The sequence below is a fragment of the Equus quagga genome, chromosome 16 (genome assembly GCF_021613505.1).
Source record: "Equus quagga isolate Etosha38 chromosome 16, UCLA_HA_Equagga_1.0, whole genome shotgun sequence".
Taxonomy (NCBI): Eukaryota; Metazoa; Chordata; class Mammalia; order Perissodactyla; family Equidae; genus Equus; species Equus quagga.
In genome coordinates this window covers 12278780-12304868 of record NC_060282.1, presented here as the reverse complement: position 1 = coordinate 12304868, position 26089 = coordinate 12278780, and the positions used below count along the sequence as shown (strand labels likewise).

General features: G+C 45.1%; 1 protein-coding gene across 1 annotated transcript in view; it reads right to left on the bottom strand.

Moving 5' to 3' along the window:
* ASAP1 (ArfGAP with SH3 domain, ankyrin repeat and PH domain 1) overlaps positions 1-26089 on the bottom strand; it is a 307119-nt gene that overhangs the window by 40926 nt on the left and 240104 nt on the right. Inside the window, exons 13-19 of the mRNA XM_046641983.1 lie at positions 17973-18060; positions 15932-15980; positions 10838-11001; positions 9134-9267; positions 6952-7043; positions 1103-1289; positions 770-855 (exon numbers count right to left, since the gene is read on the bottom strand). Of these exons, the coding sequence (XP_046497939.1) occupies positions 770-855; positions 1103-1289; positions 6952-7043; positions 9134-9267; positions 10838-11001; positions 15932-15980; positions 17973-18060 (800 nt within the window). The remainder of the gene's footprint in view (positions 1-769; positions 856-1102; positions 1290-6951; positions 7044-9133; positions 9268-10837; positions 11002-15931; positions 15981-17972; positions 18061-26089) is intronic.

The window sequence follows — 26089 nt, the reverse complement described above, 5'->3', positions numbered from 1 at the left end:
CACAGACAGGGTCAAGTGCTTGCCTTCAAGATTATTAAGATACGGACGACAGAGCAGGGATGTGAACACAGGCAGATGGCTCCGGAGGCAGCTCCTAACCACTACACTGTACTACCTCTACGGAAGAGGCTGGGGCGTTCACACTATTTGGCTTATATCCTGGCACCATTCTCCATATATGGGTTCAAATCCACTCACTATTTTGATCTTCGTCTTTGGATGAGCTCCAGCTCCTCCTTATAATCTGTGGCTTACAGAACTACCTAATAGAGAATCCAGCAAGCCCAAACCTCCTGTGTCCAATATTATACTGCTTTTAGTACCTCCCAAATTTGAATTAGCTATTGAGTCAGCCATATGCACTGCTGTCTTTTATTAAACTTAGGAACAATGACAACTCAAAGATCCTGCTGACCCTGTGCTGTTAATTCTCACTTTCAACCTCTCCTAATGCAGCAAGTTTTGAACACAACAGGATTTCATACTTATCTAGATCAGAGGTTGGCAAACCACAGCCCTCAGGCCATATCTGGCCCTCTATTTGTTTTTGTAAATAAAGCTTTATTGGAACATGGCCACGCTCACGTATTTACATATTGCCTATGGCTACTTTCACACCATGATGGCAGAGTTGAATAGCTTTGACAGAGGCCTCAAGCCTGCAAAGCCTAAAATAATTTCTGGCTCTTTGTGATTCCTAATCTAGGCCACTGATAGGACTGATTTGTGTTAACTTACAAGGCATATTCAGAGAAAACAAAAAGCATACCAGTTTTGTACGAGGAAGTCAACCAAATGGAGAGATGTCTGGTCTGCAGTTCGGACTGCAAGATGAAGGGCTGTTTCCCCGAGCTCCTAACAAGGAAAGGATAAATAAAAACAGGGTAATCATAAGTCTGACTTTGCCTAGAGCAGCTTCGTTCACGTCAGTTACCCCAAAGTGACAATTCATAGCAACCCTTTTCACTCTCAAATTGTCCTGAGTTAGACACGGTCACTCAACATATCAGAGCTTCATTATGTGGTGTTACGATAAAAGGAGTCATCTTTTCAACAGATTTTCTGCACTCCTTTTCAGCTTAGGATCTCGGTGAAGCCTTACTTGTCCGGGTTCCAGCAGCGGTTCCATCAGCTCGACTCCCTCTGCATAGACTTGAATTAGTGCAAGTAAATCCCTGGATTTGATGGCCTCAAGCAATTCACTCAGTTTAGCTGATGACGATGAGCAGGTCTTCCGTGAAAATCTATGATCTACATACTTCGCAGTGATATACTCTTTCCGTACGGTCCTAAAATAGAGCAAAACAAAAGGAAGAAGAGTTTTTATTTTCCAAGAGCTACGGAAAACTTACATTTTTCTGATAATGGTTCTCTTTGAGAAGAGTTATTTTAATTAAGATACACTTCTTTTCAACATTCAAACAAACCAGGTTTTAGAGCAAGTTATTCCAAGAAAGACAGAACGAAGAAACACATATATTTACTAGTATGCGCAGGTAATACATAGCTACAAAGTTAACGGGAACACAGATAACAGCAGATTTCTTTTCCCCCTGGAGCAACAGCACGAGAAATCTATTTACCACTTCAAACTCAGATACATATGAGTATATAAAGAAATTTAAAAAGTTAAAAAGTTGAAACAATTCTAAAAGACCAATTAAAAGTTCTGAGAGCATTGTGGAAAGGATTTTAGGCATCTGATGTAACTCCCTGTTTTATTTTTATTTTATTTTTTTTGAGGAAGACTGGCCCTGAGCCAACATCCGTGCCCACCTTCCTCTACTTTACACGTGGGACGCCTACCACAGCATGGCTTGCCAAGTGGTGCTATGTCTGCACCTGGGATCTGAACCAGCGAGCCCCGGGCCGCTGAGAAGTGGAACATGCAAACTTAACTGCTTTGCCACCGGGCCGGCCCCTGTAACTCCCTGTTTCAACAGGTAAGGAAACTGAGTCACAGAAAGGCTGTCCTGAAAGCCCCTGGCACAGGCCAAGCACCAAGCTCTGGAAGGACACTGACGAGCTTTCTTTCCCACAGAGGTGTCTGTCGGGAGTAGCAGACTGCTGCAGGAAACACGCCCAAGAGCTGAGGGGGCAGGGGGCATTTCTCCTGCTCTTGAGGACTCACCCCTTCTCTACTTCAGCTCACGTGGTTCTGAGCTCATCTCCCAGGTGCAGGGGTGAGTATATGACCTAAGTGGACTGACGGTTACCTCTGCCACCTTTGGGGAAAGGCTGAAATGGAAGCCAGCTCAGAGGAGAGGAGAGACAAGAGTAGCGAGAGTGAGCTAGGGTCCAGATGATGATAGTTTGCATCCTGTTGATATTGTTCAAAATCCTGGATCCAGCTGTACCTGAACTCACCCTTTGAATTTCCCAGTACATGAGCCAATTAAAAAAAAGACAATAAATAGATTTTGGATTCAAAGTCTACTTTTATAGTATGCCAGCTATGTGATTTTGGGCAAAATACTTAATCTTCAAGAGCTTCAGTTTTTTTCATCTGAAAATGGCGACAATAATTCATTGGCATATTTTGAACTAAAGAAGGTACAGCACCTAAGAGGTACACTTTCTTCTTTCTGAGAGGGCTCTAACACAAGGGACATAAAGTTTCTCGCTCAGAAACAGCCATTCCATCTGTGATAGCTGCTGTCGTTTCACACATCCCACAGCCAGGTGACACTGTTTAAAATTGTGCTGATGCTTCTTCCTTCATTTTGGCTTGGCAGCAAAGAGTTGAGCTGGTTGATGGTGGCACACAGTCTTGTGTGACTTGTAGATTCCGCTCAGTAACCAAGATCTTACATTCACGGTGTCCTTTGTGCTTAGGTAAAGTCCTCTGAGGATCGCACAGCCTGGTGAGTTGGAAGACTTTCAGACACCTGAAAGCATGGCCTAAGCCTGGCTTCTGAGTCTCCTGCTGCATGTGACTTACAGAAAGTTTGAAAGGGAGCGACTCTGTGATGGAAGGAGCATCAGACATAAGAATTAAATGGCTTGCCTGATATCACCTGCAATGCTCGTGGCCCTGGGTAAATCAAGCTCTTGGTACACTTCAGTTTCCTCATCTGTAAACTATCCATAATCACACCTACTTTACTCACTACCTTCCGGGGAAGCAAGAGCATAGGGATGGCACAGAGTGATGCATGGCTATGGGTTCATTTCAAAGCTTCTTTTTCAGTATTATCCAAGAGGGCAGAACCAAGATCAATGGTGGAAAGTTACAGGGAGCTACATCAGGGACAACTGTCCCAAGCATTAAGCTAGGCTGCAGCAAGGTCTGCAGGGGGCTTCCTCTTGCTGGAACTATCATGCAGACACCAACAATAATTTGGCAGAAATGATGCAGAGGGCACTCAGGTATCACATGGGAAGATGCCTTGGGGTCACCCTGAAGGTCACCTCCAACCTTGGGTCTCTAACTCTGTGGCTCTGGGCAGAGTCTGAGCTCTCACTAGACTCAGTATGTTCAACTCTTTCTAGACACACCGCCCATAGTCCTCTGGCAACCAAAGGCTTTCTGACATGGGGCAACTGGGAGGGCAGAAAATAGACTCATCTGAAAGTCTGGACACCAGAGCTCTAGTCCTACGGCTGATGAAAGACAACTTTCCTCTTTTGTCCCCACTAAACCTGGTCCTTCCCATCTACCCTGGTTCAGGTAATGGTACAGGCCAATAACCTAGAGTGTTATCCTGACAATTCCCTTAAGCACCCCATATTTGGCCCCCCTTCAAAATATATTGAGAATTCAATTACTTTTCACCACCTTCACTGCCACCATCTTAGTCCAATGTACCTCCAGTTCTCAGTGGATCTAGTCTAACCGTGTCTCTTTAGTCTGTCTCCACCTCCCCCAAGAGAGTGTGTCCTTCACTCATCAGCTACAGCTGCGTGTCTCAACCTCAGCCCTACTGACATTTTGGGCTGAATAATTCTTTGTTATGGATGGCTGTCCTATGCATTGTAGGATGTTTAGCAGCATCCCTGGCCTCTGCCCACTGGATTCCAGTAGCACCCGCCCAAGTCATGACAACAAAACATCTCCAGACATTGCCATGTGTCCTTAGGGGACAAAAGTGCCTCTGAATGAGAACCAATGAGCTTCAAGGTTTTAAATGTAAAACATAACTGAGCTCACATCACTCCCTCTGTTTAAAACCTCCCAATAACACCTAGAATAAAGTCCAGAAACATTCCAGGACCTATAGGGCCCTGTGTGACCTGGCCCTGCCTCCATTTCACATGGCATCTCCCACCACTCTCCTTGCTCGGTCCTCTCCAGCCACACTGCCTTCTTGTGATGGCTCGATTTAACCAAGCCTGTCCCTGCTGAGGGCATCCGTGGTCACTGTTCCATCTGCTGGCCCCTCTCTCCCATGCGTGTCCTGCACATCCTTACATCCCCACCCCAATGTCATATCCTGAGAGATGTCCCCTGTCTGCCCTAAGGAAAATGCCCCTTCACTTCCAGCCCTTCTCCCATTACCCTGTCTTTATAACACCTATCACTGTGTGAAATTACAGGATTTAGTTTCTCATTCTCTGTTTCCCTTCCCCAGTCAGAACATAAGCAGGACAGGAACTGTCTTGTTTCCTATTGTATCTTCAGTACTTAAAAGTGTGCCTGGAACACAGAAGTGGCTTAATAACAGGTGAGTTACTGAATTACGTGTTACAGGAGATTCACCTCATTGCCAGGCTGCTGGCCAAATAACAGTATTATAATAATGATGATGACGATGATGATAGTAAATACTTACCTAGCACTCCACGCCAAGGGCTGCTCCAAGTACTTTTTAGTTAACCCCTTTAATACTTCCCACTCCTAAGAGGTTGGTACATTTTTTCATATGAGGAAAGTGAGGCACAGAAAGTTGGAGTTAGCTGCTAAGATCACAGGGTTTAGGAAGCGGCAGGGCCAGGCTCTGCTCCGGTGGTCAGGCTGCAGTCTAGGACTTTCACCACCACACCAGAGATGCCAAGGGTCGCACACACTGTGAAGGGGAAGGCCTCACAGAGGCCAAATGACCATCTGAGGCCCAGGTCTGACGGGGGCAGTCCTGATGCAGCCTCCCCCGTGAGACACAGGAAATAAAATCCATGCTACCAGGAAACTTCTACTCAAGTGATGCCTTCGAGGTCTGGGTTGTGGAAACATTTCAGAAACGCTGGTGTGGGCAGGACCGCACCGTGTGTGCTCGAGCACCTACTGTCACCAAGTCTGTGAAGGGACTTCAGAACCTCAGATCCTATCTGTTCATGGTTGTTTTACGATCAAATTACCTCTTGAAAAGTCTTATTTCTCAGTGTAATTTATGCTCATTAGTGTGCAAAAGACACTCAACTGCTTCTGTGCTAGGACGATGCTTGACATCATCATTAAGCCAGACATCCCCAGATAAGGTGAGGGTATTACATACGCCCCAACACGCCCAACTTCTCTTCTGACGCTTACCACAACCATGACTAACTAATCAACCGCTTACTGCCCTGGTTAATACCTCTCTTCCTCTCTAGGCCTCTGGGATCATGAAGACAGGGCTGACATCCGGTCTGGTTCTGCTGTTTCCCCAGCATCTAACACAATACATACATATGTAAACAGAACAGAGTAAACACGAAAAATAGGCATCTGTTGAATCCAAGAAAAAACAACTGCCGAGAGGCTTTCTGGGAGATTTTATTTCATGACTTCAGAGTGGAAATAACATGCTCCTTGAATGAGTCCCATACGAGTTTCCATGCTGAGCAAATCTGGAGCCTGAATAACCAGCAGGGAGGGGCTGCCAGAGCACGGAGGCTGGCATCTCCGTCACAGCCTCCCCTGGCGCTCGGCTTGGAATTAAATCTCTTTCCTCCTCTTCATCCATGGTATTTAAAAATTTTAAACTGTAAATTCCATGTAAACATTTTTGGGTAGGTTTGAAGATTCACATGATTCAAAAATAAAAATGATACAAATAGGTGTTGAGAGTCTCAGGCCCATGCCCGCCCCAGAGTAAGGACTTTCATTAGTTTCCTGTGTATTTCCCAGTGTGTCTTCACGCAAACACAGGTTCAAAGAAATATATACATTTATGTATTCTTCACTGCCAAAACCTATTTCGTGTCTGAGTCCAGAGAGGGAGTAGAGTTCGAAAGCGAGGGATTTGTCAGCAAATTTACCCAAATTCAGTTCCTGAGTTTGGATAGTGGGTCTGGGCCGGGGGGGACACGTGCACCTGTTCCCGCCCTCAGCCCCCCAAAGGCAGCATGTGCGCTCAATGCTCTGCACCTTGCTGTTTCTACTTCACAGCCACGTGGAGAATGTCCCCAATCAGGACACAGAAGCTTCCTTATTCTTCTTTACATTTGCATGTGTCTCACTGTGTGGTTATGCCATGAAACAGTTAATCAGATGCCTATGGATGGATACTTGCTTTGTTTGTAAACTTCTCCTACGAGAGAGGAGGAATAAATCCCACAAGTGGGACTGCTGAGTCAAAGATTAATAAATTTGCAATTGTGATAAATATGGCTAATTTGCTCCTCATGGAGAGCGTACCTCTTGTCCTCCCACCAGCAACACGTGAGACAGAAGGTGTTGCCCCACAGTCTTGCTGAGCGGGCTGCTAAGTACCTGGAGTTTTGCCAGTCTGACATGACTCTCCCACTGCTTCTGTGTGCCTCATTTATCATGATGCGCCATGATTTAGAGATAATTGTCCCGAGGAGGCTTTACCCCCTCAGAGCAGGCACGTGGCCACAAGGACCCAGCACAAGGGGACGATGGAATGATCCGTGCATTCCAGAAATATATTTCAAAACACGTTTTTTACTCTGCTTTTTCTTCATAATAGAATTTCCTCTGGAAAAAACTACAACCACCAAGAAGTGTTTTGGGAGGGTAGAAAAACAATTATAGAATGGTAAAGAATTCAACGCATTAGAACTACTTACATATCACTTGAACGGGTGGGCTTTGGTGAGGGGCTGGGTAAATTTGCTTCCATAATATCATTAAAACTATTGTTTCCTACATTCTTGGCCAGCTGTAACACAAAGAAAACACAATATAGCAAACTCTGCACTGCCAGGTCAGAAGTTTCCTATTCTTTACTTTTCAGATTTCCGATTATATATTTTCCTTTATTTGATTCATGATATAAACCACCCATCCACCTGGTCAACACATATTTACTGAGCATCTATGATGTGTCAGGGCCCGAACTTCAGAGTGCTAGGAGTACAGAGACAGGTGAACCATGTTGCCTCCCATAGGGGCTCAGAGACTAGCAGGGCCATTGATAAGAAACCAATAATTATTTATTTATTTATTTTTTTGGTGAGCAATACTGGCCCTGAGCTAACATCTGTTGCCAATCTTTCTCTTTTCGCTTGAGGAAGATTGTCCCTGGGCTAACATCTGTGCCAGTCTTCCTCTGTTTTATATGTGGGATGCTGCCACAGCATGCCACCACGGCTTGATGAACAGTGTGTAGGTCTGCACTCGGGATCTGAACCTGTGAATCCTGGGCCGCTGAAGTGGAGCGTGTGAACTTAACCACTATGCCACCAGGCCGGCCCAGAAACCCGTCATTTTTACCGTATGTGTGATAAATGCGGGAACAGAATAGGCTGTGGTCCTACACACACACACGAACTACCTGAGATCACGCAGAGCAGCTTCCACATGTGAATCTAGGTTAAATGCTCAACGAACAGCAACAGCTTTTCAACCATCATCGTGCCTCGTTTGTAGATTGAGATCTCCTCTCACGGACAGAAAAGAATGTAGGATTCTTATATATTTGGGGTACAAATTAAGATGCTGCAGGCAACTAATGAAGACGCCTCAGGAAGCATTTTGCTTCCAAGAAATTTTGTCCCAAAGGGCCTTTGGTCGTTCCGATAATTTGGGGATCAGTGCGAAATTTAAGAAACACTCACGCATCCAGTCTCTGGGGGAAAATCCTGGATTTATTGCACAGCAAGCGTTTAGGATTTGGACTCTCCCTGTTTCTAGTTTTAAAACTGGGTTTCATAAATAGAAGTCAAGGAGATGGAGCGACACCATTTCCACACTACAGAAGAACGCTTCAGGTACCAGGTTTGAGCCTTTTCTCTGTCATCCTGAAGTGAGTTAGAGAGCCGAGCACCAGTATGATACTTCCTAAATCAAGGGGCTCGTACCACACAAGACAGACCAGCAGTGCTGAACAGGTGCTCAGACGACAGAGGCTGCTGGCTGCGTGACTAACTGCCCTGACTTTTGGGTACTTTTCTCCAGACAAGGCTAGTGGTGAGCTTGGCCTTCAGATTTTTGAGCCTCACAGTCGCCCAGGCTCTGCTGAAGAGCCTTCTGTCTGAGAGGGAGCCCTATTTTACGTCCAACTCTTTCACCCTCAGTATGATGGTGCATCTCTCTCAGTGCACCAGGGCTCACTGCCAGACAGGGCATCATGGGGGATGCAAGAGGGCCTTCTCTTTCTTCATCTCGTGTACTGAGGGGACCACCTTAACTTGGAATGAGGAGGGCTCCCAAGTTAGGTGAACTGCGCTGGGAGGGGCAGGGGTTACGGGAAACACACGTTTGAGAGTTACAAGCACCCTGCCTTCACAAAGGTTTTTCCTTACCACCTAATGAAGCTATGGGTTGGGGAGTGATTGCTTTTACGACAGTAGCTAACAGGTTGCTCTCAATTCATGTGTACTTTTACAAACTTACAAACAGCAAAAACAGAGAAAAACTCTTTAGTTATTTTTAATAACATAAGCCACGAGCTAAAGGGAACATGTGCGTTCAGCCCTAACTCCCTTTACCGCTATTACAGTGAATCCTACAAAAACTAATTCTCAAAGAAAAAAAGCAGCTTTGAAAAAGCCCAATCCAGAAGAAAAGAGCCAGTTTAGTTGAACTAATTTTAGAAATGTATGATTCACCAGTTCTTTGAACAGAAAATAGAAATAGCCAACGTTACATACCACAAAATTTACATTTTAAATATCTATGCAAATTCACTAAATTCAGGAATCAGAATTCTTTGTACTCAGCAGAAACAAAAAACCCTGAAGCAATGTATTAAATATATTCACGACAATAAACTTAAAGCTTTCTTCCAAAATACGGGTCACTACTTACCAAGAGTTCAGAAGTTCCTAATTTGTCTAGTTCCAAAGACTGAATGCGAGAAATATGGACCCCCATTTCCCTATGGATGCCGGAACATTCTATACAGGTTAGAATACCCAAGTTGGTCGAGAGCCAGGTGGGTTCTGTGGAAAGGATTTTGAAGACAAAGAAACAAACAAGATATCTAATTTTAAAACAGTAAAACTTGTTAGGATTTATAAGGGAAACATTTAAATGGAAGACATGATTGCTTGCGGGATAGCATAGGGACTATTACAGAAGTGAACAGCTTGTTAGAGGGCAAAAAGCGCGGTGAGACAAATTTTTAAGTTCCTTCCAATACTGAATCAAAAGCAAAATTAAGAGATTGATTTTTATGAAAGCGTGAGGAAGATTTTTCTTCGAGGTCCCATGAAACATCCCAGGCCTTGCGGGAGGCGGTCCCTCACGGCCAGCATCACCCCTGACAGTGCTGGACTGAAGGCCTGCTAGTAAGCGCACAGAGACTTCGTTCTGCAGTGTCATTAACCCCCACGGTATCACTCGCTTTAACCCATCGTCTTGTCTATGGCTTCTCCACAGCACCTCTTGGTGATAAGACAGCTGTAAATATCGAACACCAGAAGTTGCTTTCAGAGACGTAAGCCTTTGCTACAACCCCCAAGGGCTCCAGAACAGTGGGAACAAACATTTCTATGTTACCAGAACCTTCAAGGTTCTCTCTCTGTGGCAAGCTTCTTTTTGATTGGTTAATACTTGAGTATTTACCACTACTCCTCAGCCGTATTTTCACACTGTGTGAGTCACTATCACACACGTACATGAAAACAGAACAAAACAGGAGGCTTTTCTCTGAGGAGCTTATGGAATGTTGTGCAGAGAAGTTCATTTCCACAAGTAAAACAATAACAAAGTACATCATAATGCTTAAGAACAATAAGTTTGCATCTACGTTCTGACCCCTACTAGCTGTGTGACCTTAGGCAAGTCACTTAACCTCTCTGAATTCTCTAGTATTTCATCTGGAAAATGGGGATAATATTACTATCTTGCTCACAGAGCTTCTGTGAGGATTCAATAAAATAAGCAAAACAACTAGCACAATGCTTATTACAATGTAAGCACTGAATAGACCTTAGCTACTGTCAACACCTCGGTAACACAGATGCTTTTGAAAACAGAAGTTGGGACACCAATGTGATGTGGAGGTTGGGGACATTTTTCTGAGCAGAAAGAAAGGGAAGTAATGTACCGGGCGTCAGTCTACTTCATATGCACCATTTCCCTAAGTCCTCGTAACCGCTGAGGTTTATTATTCCATTTTTAGGATGAGGAAATCAAAGACTAGAATAGTAAACCTTGGCATGAGGTTGTCCAGGCTGTGGGTGGTAGGCTGGTGATTCAACACCCGGATGATGGACTCTGTGTCCAGTGCTCTCTCCATACTGGCACTGGTGCTTGCTGAACTGGACCTTACAGCAAAGGCAGCATTTTGGCAGGCGACCACGTAGGGAGAGCAGGTGAGAGCTTTCCAGGCAGAGCAAACAGCATGGGCAGAAGCAGCTTGGAGGGGGAAGCCTCAAGGGGGGAACATGTGCTGGGTGTGTGTCTCTATCCACAAGGACAGGAGGCTTTTAAATAACCAGCTCACTTATACTCTATAGGAAGAGAAGGGATGTTTAAGACGCCAGCTCAAGTTTGGGGGGCAAATACCTGACGAGCCACAATCGCAGCAGACGTCATTCCCAGGGAGACGCTGGACATCCTCGATAATGGCTTTTGTCAGGTCTTCCAAGCTGTTCTCCCCTGTGCTCTGCTCTCCACGGAAGGCCATGGTGAGGGCCTCTTCTTTGCTGTTTGTCAATACTGATATCCACCTATTGTCGAAAACACAGAAGAGCAGGGCCATGGCCTTCTCCCTCCACTGCAAAAAGTCTATTTTCATCAACAGTGACCAAAAGAGACCCCTGCACCCCCAGACAGTGATAAAGTGAAGAAAGATGAAAGAAATCAAATCTGAAGGAAAGAGTTAAAGAGTGAAAAGCAACACATGGGAGATAATGAGAGATGAGAGTAACAGATGAGAGAGGTAAAGATCAATATAACTGAGGATTTGCACAAATACACAAGGGCTTGCATTTCCATTTGGCCAGAATAAAGGGAATGTCAGAATGTGGAGGACCCAGAGTGGGACCAACCCAACCCAAGGATGAGAAAGAATTGGGAGCAATGAATAGCAAGCAGGAAAAAGAGTTTACAAAAAGCATCTGTTCTCTGGAAGTCCATGTCAGTGGGGCACTTAAAAGTGAAAACGGAGGGATATTTCACCAGCAGCCATCAAAATTTATGCTTATAAAAAAGGCATGTTAACATGGAAACATACTAACGTGTATAATATGAAATGAAAAGTGCAGGCTATTAAATTATATACACAGGACGACCAGGACAGGTGCCAAACAAACCTTCTACTACCAACCTATGCATAAAACACCTAAATACCCAACAACAGGGGCTGATTAATAGCTTGAAATACCTACAAAGTGGACTAGTTAGCCAGGTATTAAAATGGAAGTTTTCAACTATTTTTTGGATGACCTTAGGGAAATGCTCACAATATAATGTTTTGTGAAATAAACAGGAAAAAAACTGTTACAGCATGTAATCCAAAATTTAACTGTATGTATGGATTATGCATTTTGTTTGGGGAAGAAAAGGCTAGAAAGAAATTCACCTAAATGTCAATACTAGCTGTTTCTGAGTGATTTTCTATAGGAAAAATGGATTGGGTTGCGTAACTATGCTTTCTATAATTTTCCAAATCTACGATAAGCTTGTACTAGTTTCATGAATGAGGAAAAAAAGCCAAACTCATTTTTTAAAGAAAAAAATTGAAAAACATTTCCAAAACAGTTTGTTCTCACTGACTGCACAGACAGCTAACTACTCTTAACAGAGAATACAGAGGTCCAAGAACTTAGTCTCTAGATTGCTGTGTGTGTCTTGAGGGATGAAACGGATATGAACCAAAGGACTATCCACAAAACGTTTTGAATAAGTAACAGAGACTGCAAGAACTAAAATCCAAACTACCTGGCGTACGTGACCTGCAAGTCACACCTTAGACTCCAGGTGGCGCTCACCCTCAGTGTGTGGTGTGAAACACACTTAGCTTTCCCACTGTGATGCAGAAAACCGAACACCTCAAAACCAAGTGTCTAGGAATGGGGCAAGGGGGCGGGCATATAATACATTTTAAATTAAATAATATTTTTTCCATCACTTCGTCTCAAGTTAGAAACTAGAAATTATTTTGTTAAAAACAATGCAAGAAACTGCGTTCAACAGGCCTGACCACTGTGCATTTTATCAGCAGCATGGATGAAACTGGAGTTTTTGCTTTGACTGCTGAGTCTCTATTTTGCTTTCCTTAGGAATTCTGATATTTTGGCTATCTAATATTACTAAGTATGTACTATGTGCCAAGTACTTACAATTTTTGAAATATAATCCTCCAACAGGCCTCTGAGTTAGGGTTATAATGCTTTATAGGTGAGCAAATTGAAGCCTAGAGAGGTTAAATGACTCGCCCAACAGCCCAGCAGCTGGACTGATGTCAGACTAGGACGAGGAAAAACTGTTGCTGACACCTTTCTTCAGGGATCCTTCCCTCATGACACATCTGCCTCTTTACTCAAGAGCTCATGACAAATAAAGACATTTGTTATGATAATCAGAAAAGCAGAATAATTCCAATTTGGTGGAATGGAACAGTTACATGTCAAATGAGTCAAGAATCAAAGAAACTATTTTTGACAATTAAAAAAAAGTTTTAAATTATTTTAAAGTAACAGGCATACAAAAAAGTATGAGAAATAAAATAATGCACAGCTCTCTCAAAATCCTGCAAGCGAGGAATACAATCCCCGTGCTACTGACAAGAAGACTGAAAAGGATGATCTTTCCAAGGTCAGAAAGCCACTACCGGGGAGATTCTGCCCTAGAAGTCAGGGAGGCCTGCCTTCAGACCTGCACTGCCTCCTTCCTCGGGGGGAGGGGTTTCTTCAGCACATCTCCCCGGACACTTCCACAAGAGAAAGGAACTCAGCGAGGCAGAGACTGCCTTTTGCAACTTGGAGGTACATGAAGCACTGAGCCTCCCTCTGGGACACGTGCTTTCCCTGTAGGATGCCATCACTTCCTACATCACTCAAAACGAAGCCCCCTAGCACCACCACCAGCACCCAAAGAGAATTCCGAGTGCAAAACGTGCAGCAACTGCGGGATGGGCCAAGCAGCCCTTTTAATGAAGGGTGTTAAGTCCTGCAGGCAGGAAGCCAATACCTCTTTGACTAAACTGGGACTGAATTACCTGTAAGTCATAAGAGTCAATAAAATATTACAGGCCTGGGTCTGAGATATGAGAGAACCAAGACGAAGAGGATGTGTTCCAGGCCTCACACAGATCTCTCACCTGTGCCCCAACTCAGGGCTTTGAGGAAAGGAAAAGAGGAGAAAAGAGTGAAATCAGAGATAGGGAAGCAATATTCCAAGGTGATTCTGGAATTCCATCCAGGAAACTTAATGGGACGTGTGTCAGGAGTGCCCCCTACCTGTGACTGCATGTGGTACCTTTTCTAGCAGGAACCAGTAACGCCCACCACACCCAGGAAAGCTGATCTGCTTGAAGTATCTTTCACTGCTACCTTCCAAAAGGGGCCTGAAACAATCCCCTGCTGTTGTTCCCTTGCTCCTAGAGCAGGAGACTGAAGTTCCTAACCAGTCAAGGCAAAGGTGACGGTTTGGACTTCTCAATCGTCTTGCCTCCAAATTCCTATCCTATAACCCAGGGACTCTCAACCATACAGCTGAATATCTGATGGAACCAGTGTCATGGACTGCAAACAGCACGGGCGTTAGAGCCGGGGTTCCCATCACACATCTGTTATTTTGTTTTGAGACCTTAAAAAAGTCCTTTAACTTCACTTGGCTTGTTTAATCTTGTGTAAAACGGGCATAATTATGCCAACCTTTTGGTGTGTTCGAAAGGATGAGAGAGAATGCAGGTGAGCCCCTGCTGCTCGGCTCACAGTAGGCCCTCAATACTGGGGGCCATTACGCATCCATTGTACGCTGGCAGACTTTCTTCTCTAACTTGAGCATAAGACCCCCAGGGTACCAGGACTGTGGCCACAGGCACGCAGGCCTCAGTTTCCCCATTTTCAAACTTAGGATAATACTCTGGGGTTGTGACCTACACTTAGCACAGTAAGGTCTCAATAAGTATTACCTGTTTCTACCATAAATATTACTTCTCTCTGAACCTGAGAGTGGAAGGCCAGCCCCTCTGACTTCTCCCATTCTCATTCAGTTTGCAGTCACCCTCCAGTCTGCCAGCTCTATCCCCACAACATCTAGCCATCGATCGCTTCCTTTCTACTCCCTCCTGCCGCATCTAGGCCAGCAGAACCGCCCACCTGGAGTGCAGAGTATTTACAACCTTCTCACACGAGCCAGCGCACTGCTTACCCTCCTCTTGGAAGTCATCTCCGAATGCCATCCCCAAGAACCCCCAAGGGTGTGCGCCCCTCGTCTGTGTCCCCACAGCACCCTGCAGCCTCTGTCCCTGCACAAGGTCACCTGCCTGTCTTCCAGCAGAGACCCAGTCCCTTCAGGGAGGGCTCCATCTAACTTCATGTTGTATTCTCAAAGCTTTGCATGGTTCTTGGCATGTGGTTGGCATTCATTAAACATTCAAATGAATGAATCGATCAGCAGACGTTTCTATTTTTCCTTCATCTCTCCTACCTTCTTGCTCAGCTCCGCCCCCACCCCCGCTTTTTATTCTGTTTCTCCCAACTTTATACCCTTTCTACCCATTTCTTATTCTTTCTGATCCCTGATCATTTCTCCCCTGAGATGGGGAAAGCGTAAAATTCTTCAGAGGAGGAGAAAAGGGGGAGACAGAAAAGAAGCGAGTGTAAGGCGAAAAGGGTGTGAAGAGAATTCTGGGGCTCTATGTAAATAATTAAGGAAGGAGAATAATATTTATCGTGTGCCATCGATTTGAACACTACAAAATGTTTAGTTGCCAGCTTTCACACAAGCAGCTGAGAATGCAATGGTCACATCCTGCCTGTTTGGTCCCGGCAAGCTCCAGGAAGGAGGAGGGAATGCAGATGGCTCAGGACCAGGGATAACATCAAAAGAGGGGGCTGCCTAAGGTTGCAGACCGGGTCAGGTGAGGGCAGGATTCCAACCCAAGGGTGTGTGTGACACCAAGCCCAGCCCTTCCCACTACGCCAGGCTCCCTTTAACTGAGCCATGCTCACTCACAGGAGGCACCTGCCAACACTGCTCCTTCAGGACCAGGCTCTCCTGATACTCTCACACTGACAGCCAAGGATCCAGGAAGACTGGCTCATGCACGTGGCCACCAAGCACTGAGCAAGCCCCTCCTAAGTGCAGGCTATGTGATTAAAAGATGAGGAGGCGACGGTCCTTGCCCTCAAAAAGCTCTCAGTCTCTAGAGGGCTCAGACTGAATCAGGGGATCACAGAGGGGTGCGAGGAGGCTGCAAAACTGCCAGGGTGGTGAGGCTTGAGCAGAGCCCGGAGAGAGGCACTGGAGTTTACTGACCACCCAAGGCAGAGAGAAGAGCAACATGTGAAGGCCCAGAGGTGAGAAATAAGCACGTGGAACCCCCAGGAGTGGTGCTTAGTAATAAAAAGAAAACTGTAAGGTATATTGTGCAGGGGAGAGGTGCCTTTTCAATTCAAAACACTGTGCCCTTATTTCAAAACTACTTACGCTACATAATCCTGCTCATCTTCTGCCTGAAAGTGATACGTCCTATTATCTAAAACACAAAAAAGAAAAAAAGTGAAACCTTAGAAAGCAGAATCCCTTCAGGTATAAGGCAAAAACTGACAGTTCCTGGAAAAAAAGAAAACAGAGTAAAAGTAGGATTTTAATATTTTTTTTATACCATTCTGTTTTAGCAGTTACACAATTCACTTTGTCAATATTATTTTTCTGAAGTGCAATAGGAATACAATAAAATAACCACAAATACCATGTAAACACCTGGCACTTCTTTTGAAAAAAAAAGTGGGAAGGGGGACAGGTCCTACCTGACCAAAGTGGATTTCAGTGACAAATCGGAGAGCACTAGCTGTCACTTGAGTATTTTCGTTGTTGTTTTCAATTTGCCTTTTACTGTGTTTCCTTGAGAAGATAACTCCCTTTTCAGAACTGATCCATAACTCGGGGCAGCTCCAACAAGGAGGCACACTCTGCCCCAGCTTGCTCTCTGGCTGAATCAGGCTTACAACCTCTGCTCAAGGGTCACCTTCAAGCTGCCACCCAGGTAAGGAGGCAGCAGCCTAATTTGGATAGTTTGGGCAGGTGCAAAAGAGAGAGAGAGAGAGAGGGTGTACATGTCCAAGAACGGGTCATGGGGTAGTAGAGCCTAAGAGACTCAGTTGAATCCCTGCTTTATTGCTGTGTGACCTTGTGTAAGTCACTGAATGTCTCTGAGCCTCAGTTTTCTCTTCTGTAAAAGAGGAAACTGATAGGGCCTTTGTGAGGATTAGCCACAGTGTATATAAATCACCTGGCACATGCCAGACCTTCAATTACTGATGACTATTATTAAAAACCTACAAGTTCTCAAAACTAGGTCTTCCTAGCCTTTTGAAGTCACATTATAATTCCAACTTTTCATATTTCTTTCTCATCAATAACCCGAGAAATCTCCTGGTCATAAAAACCATGGGGAATCTGAACTTCAGTAGAAGCTGCAGAATCCAGCTCAGACTCCATCGCAAGTCTCATGGCTGATCCAGTCTTCAGGGTTGGGGCTGTCTTCTGGGCTTCCATTCATGTAACTATACCAGGAAGATTCCAGGGGGCAGGAAAGTATTTTTGCGATCTACACACAGATCACAAGCTTAGGCTGCGGCTGCCCCGCGGGGCTTTACAGAAGGGGAGGAATCCTGAAGGTCAGCACCGCAGGATTTCAGAGTGCTCACGAGAGTCACTTTAAGGGTACTGCCATCCTCTTCCTTTACAGGAAGACGTCCCCACGGCTACTGTGAGGGTCAGTAAGTACACCCACAAGACCCGTGTAAGCACAGGGAACCAGCCTCGGGGAAAACAACCTTCCCCACTCTCAGAAGACTGTGAGAATACAGGCTACAGGCTGGGGGGTGGGAGAGTCTTTATGCACCCTCATCACAAGAGAACAGCACATTCCAAGCCATGGAGTAAGAGAGTGATGGAACGCAGCATCGTCAATTCATGCAGTTTGCAGGCAGTTCTGCTTGGAAGCAAGGAAATCATTTCTCCTTTAAGAGCCTGATTTTCCAAGGATAAAACCGGGCAGATCAGTTGTACAGATATGGTGGCGCATCTGCATTCCCAACTCTATGCCAGTGCTTCTCAACCATGGGTACACATTAGAAGCACCTGGGGATGTCTTAAAAAATACCTATGTCTGGGCCTCACACCAAAAACTGATTCAGCAGATCTAGGAGAGAAATAGGAACGTACTTAGAAAAATCTCTCCCAGGGGATAAAGCTACAAAGCTGTGTATGCACGGTCAAGAACCAGTCTAGTTTAACGTACAAATCTAGATTCTAGTCTGTTGCGGGTCACAGCTGACACTGGTATGCCCTCCCACCTGCAGGTGGGCTCAGGGAAAATTAAGAGACTGAGGGGTCTTCCTGGAGCTGCACATGCAGGGAGGGCAAGGAGCCCTGCTGTGAAAGCTGCTGCTTCCGTGCCCAGAGAACGGAAACGTGCAGCTGTCAGAAGCCACAGTGACGACCGGAGAGAACAAGGACTCACGTGATATCAGGTCAAACGACTTCTTGTCCTCTGCATTCGGTTTCACCTGGCAGGTGAGAAGGTTCAACTTGGCTGGCTGCCGGTTAGACTGGAAAAAAGAGGAAACCGAGAAGTTACATGCAGCACCACCCTCCCGCCTGCAGGTTCAGGGCCCTGCGGGGCAGGCCTGCAGCTTCATGCAGTCGACGTGATCAAGTCTCACTCGCCCCGTTAGAATTCTGAATCTGACTACAGAAGGAAACATTTTTAGGTGGCCTACTAAATATCTTTTAACCATGTATAGATATCTTGGTGATTAATCAGAGTGGAACTGAGATAATCCACCTCACTCTGAAGAAGAATGGGCATGGTCCATGGATATACACCTTTCTGGAACCTACACACATCCAAGCACAAACAGCTGACACTCTCAAGACTGTGTCTTACTGTGAAATGTAGCTTAATTCACTCATTTAAAACAACCCCAGTAGTCAGTCATCCCAAACCCAATGTCCCAGGCATCCACAAATTTTGGTTGCAATGTGAAATTTACATTACTCCTCTCAAAAGTACAAGGACAATTACCACCTGTGAGACATTGTTTAATGAGCCCCAATATCTGGAGAGAGGAAAAATATAATAAGGATTTCACATCACTTAGCAGCAAATCTCTCGGTCACACACATAGTTCAGCAGACCCTGCAGTATCTAGATAGTCACACTAATTTACCCTCTGCCTAAACGGAGTCTCGCCATGTAATCATTCTGCTCAAAACTCTTTCTTGCCTTCCTACTTGCATTTGTCCAAGGTCACATGCTGGCCAATGGCTCATGCCAGCATGCCTGCTTCCTGCAGGAGCTAACCAAGGAGTGACCTGTCTGAGTGCCTGGGCTGGGCTTTGCTCGAAGAGAAGCCTGCTGAAGCACCCACGGGCCTCTTTAGTCAGGCCTGCAAACCTTTCCCAACTGACAGTCACGATTCTGAACACCCCCCACTAGGAGCATTTCCACCCGAGGAACTTAGGTTTTAAGGGAAAACAGGGGGTAGGAAGAGGTCTTATCAGTGACCCAATTGAAGCCCCAAACAACAGAGATGGCATATGATCAAGACAATTCTAATGACACGCTGCACCTCTGATTCTCAGTAATGGGCACTGGACATCAAATTCTGTTTACCTTCCTGTGCTTGCTGGACAATTCTGGACATCTTCCTCCCTCTGTGATTTGAATGAGATTAGACACAGAAAACAATGTGCCTTGTCCTGAATCCCTAATCTGTCCTGAAGCAAGCTGTGTGGAGGAGGAAGTGAGGGACCCCGAGGGACTTGACGTTCGTTGCACGTACATTTGACTTGGACATGGATGCTGGAGGCAAATGCTGTACGGGAGAGTTTTGCCTGAGAGGAAACAGCGCTTGGGAAAGGATTCCTGTGCTACAGAACCGGTCAACAAACCCAGCATGGCGAGGCAGGAGGTCGTGGGCCAGAAAACTTTTCTTAGAATAGACCTGGAGTTTGGCTTGCTAAAGGCCAAAGCCAGCAACTGCAGCCACAAACCTACGCCTGGTCCACTGTGGAAGGAACTGTCAGTCCTACATCTCATCTCGTGGGATGTTGATCAAATCGCTGGATTTCCCACACGAATGACAATGATATCTGACACCCTGAAAAGATAGCAACCCTGGTTAATGGTGAGACTCTCCATAGACTCCTATGTTCCAATTTGGCATCCACATTCAAAGAAGGATGTAGAAAAGCTTAGGGAAGATCCAGAGATGATTAAAGGAGGGGAAAATGAGAACTCTGAAGAGTTACAGGCACTATTTAGTCTAGAGGAAAGAAGCTGGGAGTGACTTAATAACCATCTTCAAGTACATAAAGGGCTGTCAAAGAAGAAGGCTGGGCAGCTGTTTTCCATTTGCACAGAGAAGAAATGCACTCAAATTGTAGATTTGAGCCAGACATAAGGAAGAACTTCCCAAGCTTAAGTTGATTATGCATAATAAGAGGTTTCAAGTTTCTTAATGTAAGTGGGGAAATCTCTCTGAAAAACTTAAGACACCATTCACATTTGAATGTGGCAGAGGGTTAACTAGATGATTTCTTCTTTTCCCCAAATCTACATTACTCCACTGTTTCTGAACAACCTTACCAACAGATACAACCAAGTAACAGATAAAAAATTTGAAAAAAGGAAAAAACACTCAGTTCAGTATTAACTGATTCACCACCATTCACCTCTCATTTCTAAGCAGGGACTACTCCAAAGCCTATCACCAGAAGGCTTTTGATGGTAAAGGTTTTATACAGTTTAAGCCATTCCATGACTAATCCGCAATTTTTTTTTCTTCTTTTTCCCAAAGCCCCCTAGTACATACTTGTATATTCTAGTTGTAGGTCCTTCTGGTTGTGCTATGAGGGACGTTGCCTCAGCATGGCCATGTTTGTGCCCAGGATCCGAACTGGGGAAACCCTGGGCCGCCAAAGCGGAATGTGTGAACTTAACCACTCGGCCACGGGTCGGCCCCATGATCCATGACTTTAACGACGATGACATACGATATTTCTTCCCGTGGAATTCTGTCAAGTCTACTGGCCTGACCTTTGCCACACCAACACGAACTTCATCTGACACAGATACATCTTGCCTGTATATAGTGTTCTCTCCCCCAAATGCCAGTGAGACTTTTGAGAAATGACCTCTCACCCCAAAAGCGAATCTGAGGAGCAAAGAACAGAATTTTCGACTGTTGAAGCATCCGACAAAGCCAGTACTGAGCCCAAGAATACCAGAAACTGGAGTGGTATGCTCAACCAAGGCCCACGGATCCAGGACCAGAAGGCTCAGGAAGCACTACACTAATAGGAATCCAGCTTTGCAGAACTTTCCAAAATTTTAGAGTACTTTCTCAACATTTAGGACTAATTTATAGGTAAATTGATTAAAAGGAGGGATAATCTTTCCCGGCATCTTGGCAGACTAAAATCAAACCAAGGCTAACTGACTTGCCCTGGGCTACGTCACTGTGGAAGAGGTCAGGAAATGCTTTCATATTGTTTAAGGAAAGGAAAGAGAAAAGGAAAAAAGTGGAAAGAAAACTAAGGAAACACGTATTTATGAGTCCTTACTGTTGATGATTCCTACCATACCCAGAATAAAAACCCCAGTGTCTGTCCGACCTCCGCACACTGCCTCCAGGCTCCTCCGGCCATTGGCTCCTGCCCCAGTATCCGCAGCTCCCTCTGCTGGGTGGTGAGGGTGCGGCCCTCCCCCTCGCTGCTCCCACACCCCGCCTGCCCTCCCACATGGCCCTGCTCACTCCCTCAGGGGCCCCAGGCCTCTGCAATCAGCACCTCCTCAGAAAGAAGCTTCCTGGCCTGACCACCCTCCAGTCACTTTCCATCCCCTCTCACCCTGCTGTCCTGTGTCCCTGGCTCTCAGTACTCCAAATTTGCTGCTTGTCTTTCTCCTCAGTGAGGGCGCACATTTTTCTGCTTTGCTCACTAAAATGTGTCTGGCATACAGCAGGCACTCAGTAAATATTTACCGAATGAATGCATTCGAGGCGCCTTACATATACTACCTCAGGTACTACCTGTGAGGAAGCCTTTTAAGTTTCTTTACTAATTATGACGAAGAAATGGATGCACGGAGAGGTTAACAAAGGTCCCTAACATCTCCCAGTAAGGAAAGGGCAGAGCCTGGAACCAAACCCAGGTCTGAGTGGACCAAAGCCCGCTCCTGCTTCTGCTTCCACTGTGGAGAGAGCAACACGAGAGCCCTCGGAACAGCCGGATGCCCCGGCACACGAGAACATCTCCTTCCGAGAAGAGGAAGGAACAGAAATAACAGATCAGAGGTTCCAAAGATTTACCCCTATGGTAATATCTTCTCAGGTTATCAGATTCTACCCTAATTACTTACTTACATAATTGATGAAAAGGGACATTTCAGAAGGCTTTTTGAAATACCTACTCATTTATTCACTGGACAAGATACTTATTAGGTCTCTACCGGATTCTAACCACATATGAAAAACACGTGGTCCATGCCATCAATCAGCTATGGGAACCAGACCCAACCACGGACCCAGAACGTGCCTGGTGCCCGGGGGGTCCCGGCCTGAGCTTGAGTGCACCAAGGACTTCGATAAGGTGCCACAGAGGCACCTCAACCGTGAGTGAGGACTTAGAGGGGGAGGGGGTGTGAATAAGGCAGAGGAGCAGAAAGAATAAGGAGGAGCAGGTGCAGGCACTTGTGCGGAGAGGGGACAAGTGCTGTAGGTGATGCTGACAGGAGGCAGCGAGGGCATTGCACGTGGCACTAAGGAATTCACACTCCCATCCCAGGAGCTCCGGGCATCTACAGAAGGAGTTAATCAGAGGCGCGACCAATCAGACTTGCATTCAGGGGGGGCAGCTGCTGGAGGAGGCCAAGAGAGTACCACTGATGAGCAATGATGAGGCCTGCATTAAAGCTACAGCCGTGGTACTGCGGGCTGGGAACTCAAGACACAGCTAAAAAGAGAGATTTTTAATAATTATTCCAAGAGTAACCTCTATACAGCATGTGGATCACCCAGTCCAGGAGTTCGAACGGTGAGTGGAGGAAAGCTGTGCTGTCCCTGTGGGCTCTGCTGTTGAGCAGCGTCTTTCAAAACCTACAAGTGCTTCTACTCCACACAGTTACAACACCTTTCAAAAATGAAGATCTGTGGCCCTGTTCCCTGAAACTCTCAGGCGTGTCCTAGTCAGACTTTACCTTTCATTAAAATAATGCACGCTCACTGAAGAAAGGCGAAGAGCAGGGATTGTGCAAAGAAGAAACTGAACGTTACTGGTTAATTCCACTTTTATACCCAGAGATAATCATTGTTAAAACCTTGATTTTAACAAGACGTGACTGTGAAATGTGTTCTTTAAAAAAAAACATGGGCTTGTCCAACTGGTATATATTGTTTTGCAAACTGCTTTTTTCAATTAACAATATACACAGACGTGTTCCTTTTACACACATGCGCACATGGCAAAGCTATTCTCAAGTTTTTGGGTTTGGAAAATGTCTCAACCAGGGAAGCCCTGGGCATATTCCATGAACAACAGTGATGGAGATATTATCGCTCTGACAGGATGCTTTGCGGCCCAAAACAGAAAAGTGGCCGTTCAGCTAGGAAAGCCATCAGAAACGTAAGCAGAAATGCATGTAGAAACAGAATGAGTCAATGCTGATTAAATGTTTCTGTGTCTCCTGAAAGAAAACAAACACCACACATTTGTCCTCAGACAGCTTCATGTACACCACGGTGGTGCTTTTGCTGGAAGTGTGAAGTTGTTAGCGCGGGCATATTCCCTGTTAGCAGAAAACAGCTGCTGCTGGAATTAATATCCAGAAATGAAATTATTTCCCCCATCATCCTGTTGAATTGCTTTGCTTCACAAACAAGAAGTGAACATCATTAATTACTGGGGAAGTACGCAGACCCAGCCAGGCCGAGGCTGCTGTGTGGAACGAGGTTAAAAAAAAAAACAAAGCAAGCTTGCTTCACTTCCTATGCTAGTGCTTGGTAACGGAGCTGTTCAGATCATTATGGTCACTTCTAACTTTTCGTTTGATAAATATTTATTTAGACCTACCATGCCCTAGAGGGACACATATATTTGGCATGCTGTCAATAACCACAACAACACCCCCCTGGCAAGAATTAGGTACGCTCAACACCTACCACTGTAGACAGATCTTATCCCCTAAATTTTAGTACACTAAAACTACCAGCTTTTGAAAAGTATTTTGGTTTATTTGGGGCAAAGTAACAGTTTTCATTTACTGCACACCTAAATGGCTATTTTATATAAATTTTCTTATTTAATTCTAGCAATAACCCTATGAGCTAGGTACTGTTACTGCAGCCATTTTACAGACGAGGAAACCAGGGGTCAGGAAGGTGAAAGGAAATTGACCAATGCTTTAGAGAAAGTAAAAAGCAAAGCTGAGATTTGAACGAATTTCTTCTCAGAGTTTTCCCATTTATCACATGGTTTCCCTTTAAGGCAAGCCCTTAGGACATTTGTAGAGTAAATGAAAACATCTTTCCTATTCTTCCTTTCCGGTTCTTCCTGCCTTGGAAGCCAGTTCCCTCATTTTCCCTCGAGATCACTTACCATTCCTGTTGAGAAATCCCACCCATTCTTGACATGTTCCATCTTCTAAAATTACTATCTTGCGGCCACAATTAAAGCTCCCCTACCCCTTTAGAGACCCTTGAGACAGCTTCAGGGATGATCCTCTAACTGAAGTTAATTCATCCTAGAGAGTGGATGACCGTAATTCCCTTAAACCTCCCAACTGTTTTAACCAGAGGACTGATGTCCAGTTGGCAGAATGTGTGTATGTGTAAGAAAGATATATTTGCAGATGAAATCTTCTAGGGACGGGCTGCAAGTCTTGCAGGTGTACACAGCAATGTATTTCTTCTTACAATAGTGAGCTGGGGAGAGGAATGGCCCCTGGAGCAGACTTTCCATGGGTGGTCAAGCCAACAGGCCACGACTCATTAATCTAAATGCACACTTGACCCTTTCCTAAGAACAACTTGCAAAAGTGACACCGGTTGGGGCCTTTCAAGCAGGAGGAATTCCCTGGTGTTAAGGGGTCCCAAACAAAGGCTCTCAGTTTTCTGACAACAAAAGCTCCTTTTACCCACTTTTCCAAAGATCACTGAATCCCATATGTCTTCCCAGGAAGCTGCTGTTCTTGATTTTCAATCTGATTCTAAGTCATCAATGGAGTTTGCAAAGTCAGGAAGAGCCAGCTGAAACTGGCTATAGAGATCTTTCTGTCGGAGCAGGAAGGTGACTACAAGTGATGTACTTGGCAGACTGAGAGGAACCAGAAGAGTGGGTTACAGGACCCAGAAACTTGGGAGACTAAAATAAAGGAGATGGTGAGAATTAGGCTCCAGACTGGCCAAGCTGAGCATGAGGTCGACAAGCCAGTTCACAAACTTTACCAAAGTCCTTCCTATTGGGGTTAGATTTCCACATTACAACTTGCCCCTACACCCCCCTAAATTATAACACTGGCAAACAGTGGGTGAGGCCTCAGTGGTTCTCCGCCCTGGATGAAGAGGAGAATGACTTGGGAAGCAATCCGGGGGCAGAACCAAAGGTTCTAAGGTGCCCTCAGAGCTAGGAATGGCTGAATTCCTTCAGCCAAGTGCAGCCTCTATCAATCATTTGTAAATTAAGATGGAAATGATAAGGGTTTTCATCTGAAATAAACCAGGGAGTCTATATTGATACTGTTAATATATAATCTTGGGATTCAAACAGTGAAAAGGAAAAGACTCTTTACCGGAACTCAAATATAGTAAAAATCCCTCTTGAATGTATTATTTAGAAGAATAAACAACTTGTAAGACATAACCAGACATTTCTAAACTTATAGTTTATGGAACTTGAGTTTGAGAAGCCCTCTAATAAACGTCACTGTCTTCAGCTCTGCATTTGCAATGTGGCAGAGGCCAACAAAGATATTCCATAAGGATCCCCTGGGTTTTGGAAACAGTGCTGCTTATTTTATATGTCCAAAAAGCATTACCTGCGTGGAACAACTGTTTCTTCTGCTGGAGACCATGACTATGTAAGTGCGGGCCCACTACGACCAGTTTGTTGACCCCATCTTATCAACAGAGTAATTAAGAGTTGTTTTTAACAAACTGAGAGATACCTCTTGTCCAATTCAGGCCACCTGAGACCACCAACCCATCAACTGGGCCTGCGCAAATGCCTGATAGGTGACCCTTTGATGTCAAGAGGCCGAAAACACCACCCTCAGATCATACTAAGCCCACCTCTTATGAACACGTGTCCTATGAAGAACTATGAAGCTCGACTACACTTGCGCAGATTATCAATTACCTCACCTCTCCTTACCTCCAATGATCTATCTCCACACTTCAGACCACCCTGCCCTTCTTCCCATAAATTGTGCCCCAAGCCCTGGATCAAGGCGACAGATGTGAGATTGTTGCCTGTTGTCTCCTTGCTGGCTGACCTCACAATAAAGCCTTTTCTTCTCTCAAAAGCTGAGGCCATAATAACTGTTTTTTGTTGGTTTTTTTAACACACATCGGGCAGAGA